The sequence below is a fragment of the Nematolebias whitei genome, chromosome 3, assembly GCF_014905685.2.
Source record: "Nematolebias whitei isolate Nwh7 chromosome 3, NemWhi1, whole genome shotgun sequence".
NCBI lineage: Eukaryota > Metazoa > Chordata > Actinopteri > Cyprinodontiformes > Rivulidae > Nematolebias > Nematolebias whitei.
The window spans coordinates 15,958,498-15,961,337 of NC_056500.1; the positions used below are offsets into that span (position 1 = coordinate 15,958,498).

Genomic DNA, 2,840 nt, shown 5'->3' on the forward strand with positions numbered 1-2,840 from the left:
TATATATATATATATATATATATATATATATATATATATATATATATTAGATAATGTTTTTATGTTTTATGTTACGTGGTTCACTCATATAGGTAATTACCACCACATCCCTCTGTAGTAACTTATATCTTTACAGTCTTTTAGTCATGCTTTTAGCATTTAGCCAGTTTTAGTTGAGGCTGTATTTAGCCACATTTATCAAATGAGCCATGTCAATCCCAATTTGAGCTCCTATGAAACATGATGGACACATTCTGGTTTGCATAATTTAGTAACTATAATTAATTATGTAGGAAAATAAATGAACAATGAATGAATAAATTAATTTCTGTACTAAACTGCATTGACCTTTCCAAATTGCCAATCGTTGTTGTACAAAAGAGGATTAGACAGGAACAATAATTCATCTGTAGAAGACGACATAATTCCAGGGTTTTTAGAGCTCACTACAGTGGAAGCACATTGAAAATACTGATGATGTACGGAAGCGCAAAATGTTTTAAATAGTTATTAACCAACCTGGTCTTTAATGATATGACCGCAAAATTAGCTGCAAAAATGTTGGTGCACTTCATAAGTCTAGCTTTGGTTAAGTCGAGGAGGGATTCCTCTCGGTGAAATAGATGCTTTTAAAGGAAATGTCATCATTTAGCTTATGGCCTGTTGTAAGTCATTTATCTGTTTACTACAGGCTTTGAAATTAAAATTAAAAGTGACTAGTTTTGACTGAAGCTTTCATGAGAATAGAAAAATCATCAAAAACCTAAATGGCTGGCTCTGACTCAATAAAAATCTGATTCTATAGCTGACCGTAGTATACAAATGCACACAGATATGAGCTCTGTGCTGTGTAATAACACTTAGTCCCAAATATAATTTGAAATGGACACTTCCAGGTCTGTCAGAATCAAATTTAAAGCAGTCAGTATTTTTGAAGTGAGTTTAACCCTTTTCTGTATTTTTCTCCCATCAACTCATTTTCTTTCCTTCTCCATTTATTGTTTCTTTTGTTTGTGTTAGCCTTTACACTTCAACCCAGAACTCAGACACACGAGGAGTTTTACTTTGAATATGTACCTGATCGCCTTCAATGGAAGACTGCAGAGGAACTGTGTAAGCAGCGCTCCGGGGCCTTAGCCACAGTCTCCAACCCAGCAGCAAACCAAGACCTAGCCAGCTTTCTAAAATCATTAAACATCTCTCAGCCTGTGTGGGTTGCCAGGAAACTTCTGAAACATCAGACAAGTAGGTCCAATATTCAATTTGTTACATAGTATATTTACATATGAGCAATCTTTCTTTTTAAACAGTAGTCTTAGTTATATTTTCCCTGCAAGGGTTTTTTAACCCTACTCACACCCTTAGAATAGGGTTGTATAATTAACATTTCCTAATTGTTTACAACAGAATCAGGACTCCAGACTGAATTTTCTTGATTAGTCCCCTTTCTGCCAAAAGTTACAAAATACTTTTTGTGTGTGTGTGTGTGTTTTCATTGCTACTCTTTTTGTTTGTTTGCGGTGAAACTAAAGGTTCCTCCAAGTCCCTGATTCTGGAGTTCTCTAGGCGCTCGAGCACGAAGAACGCACGCCTAAAGCACAAGTTCCCCTCCATGGACTCTGTGACTGTTTGCACTCAGCTACGCTTCGATCCAAACTGCGTTGGAATTTCCACAATCTTCTCTTATTCCATCCCGTCCTACATTAATGAGTTCCAGCTCCGAGCAAACGTGGTCCCGGGCAAGACTGTGCAGTTAGCTCTGCTGATCCATGGAATTCATGGCCCTTACGAAGAGGCATTCGAACATGACGGCTCCTGGCACTCCGTGTGTGTTTCTTGGAGCCAGGTCGGTGGCCACTGGGAACTACATACTAATAAATTTTTAATATCAAAGGGGGATGGCCTTAACAGTAATAACAGCATTGGCCCTGGTGGACTTTTCATCATTGGTCAAGAGCAGGACACATTTGGAAATTCTTTTAACTCTCATGAATCTTACTGCGGGAGCATCACGGAGCTGCACATTTGGGATCGGGTGCTGAGCAGCAGTGAAATATTCACAATGGAAATGGAGTGCTCACCCATCTCCCCTGGGCTAGCGTTCAAGTGGAGTGAAGCAGCCATGGAAATAGAGACCTCCCTTACAAAGCTGTGGAAAGACAACCAATGTCAAGGTACATTAGTCTAAAATTCAAACCAAAGTTTATTTTTCATCATAAAAGTACAGAAGTTTAAGTTCACCTCAAAGACAGAAGAGACAGCAGCTGGTCAACACGGTCCAGTGGTTGAGCCAAACTTTTAATTTAGACTGGGTGGGGTTGCTATGCAGAAAAACAATCAAACAGACCCGGTTTAACACTGTTGAGTAACATGCCAAGCTCTGAGCTGTCCTGATGTAGTAAACCTACCCATCTGGCATTTTGTTCAGTCTAAAAGAAATGATACATTAGAGATGTCAACTGACCCTAATCTGCTGGGTTTCTGTCCTGTATTTATCCACACTTTTTCCATTCTCTAAATCTCAGTAGAATGACCGTATTTTTCGGACTATTAGACGCATTAAGCGAAACAAAATGGTCAGATAAGTCAAACTTTTGTTCAACTCATTCACAATAACTCAACATTGTTCAGTTGTACCACATAAAATCGGTTCGAGGTCAGTAAGCACAACCAGAATTAATATATAAGGCGCACTGGATTATAAGGCTCACTGTTGATTTTTGATAAAATTAAAGGATTTAAGTGTGCCTTTATAGTCCGAAAAATATGGTAAGAGGTTTTAAACTGGTAGTTTTAATGAAACTGCTGTATTAAAATTAACATGGTATCAAGTAAAATAT

At 38.1% G+C, this 2,840-nt stretch overlaps 1 protein-coding gene across 1 annotated transcript in view; it reads left to right on the forward strand.

Moving 5' to 3' along the window:
• Positions 1-2,840, forward strand: part of LOC119430696 (adhesion G-protein coupled receptor D2) — a 54,529-nt gene that overhangs the window by 711 nt on the left and 50,978 nt on the right. The window contains exons 4-5 of the mRNA XM_037698162.1: positions 1,021-1,245; positions 1,533-2,174. Of these exons, the coding sequence (XP_037554090.1) occupies positions 1,021-1,245; positions 1,533-2,174 (867 nt within the window). The remainder of the gene's footprint in view (positions 1-1,020; positions 1,246-1,532; positions 2,175-2,840) is intronic.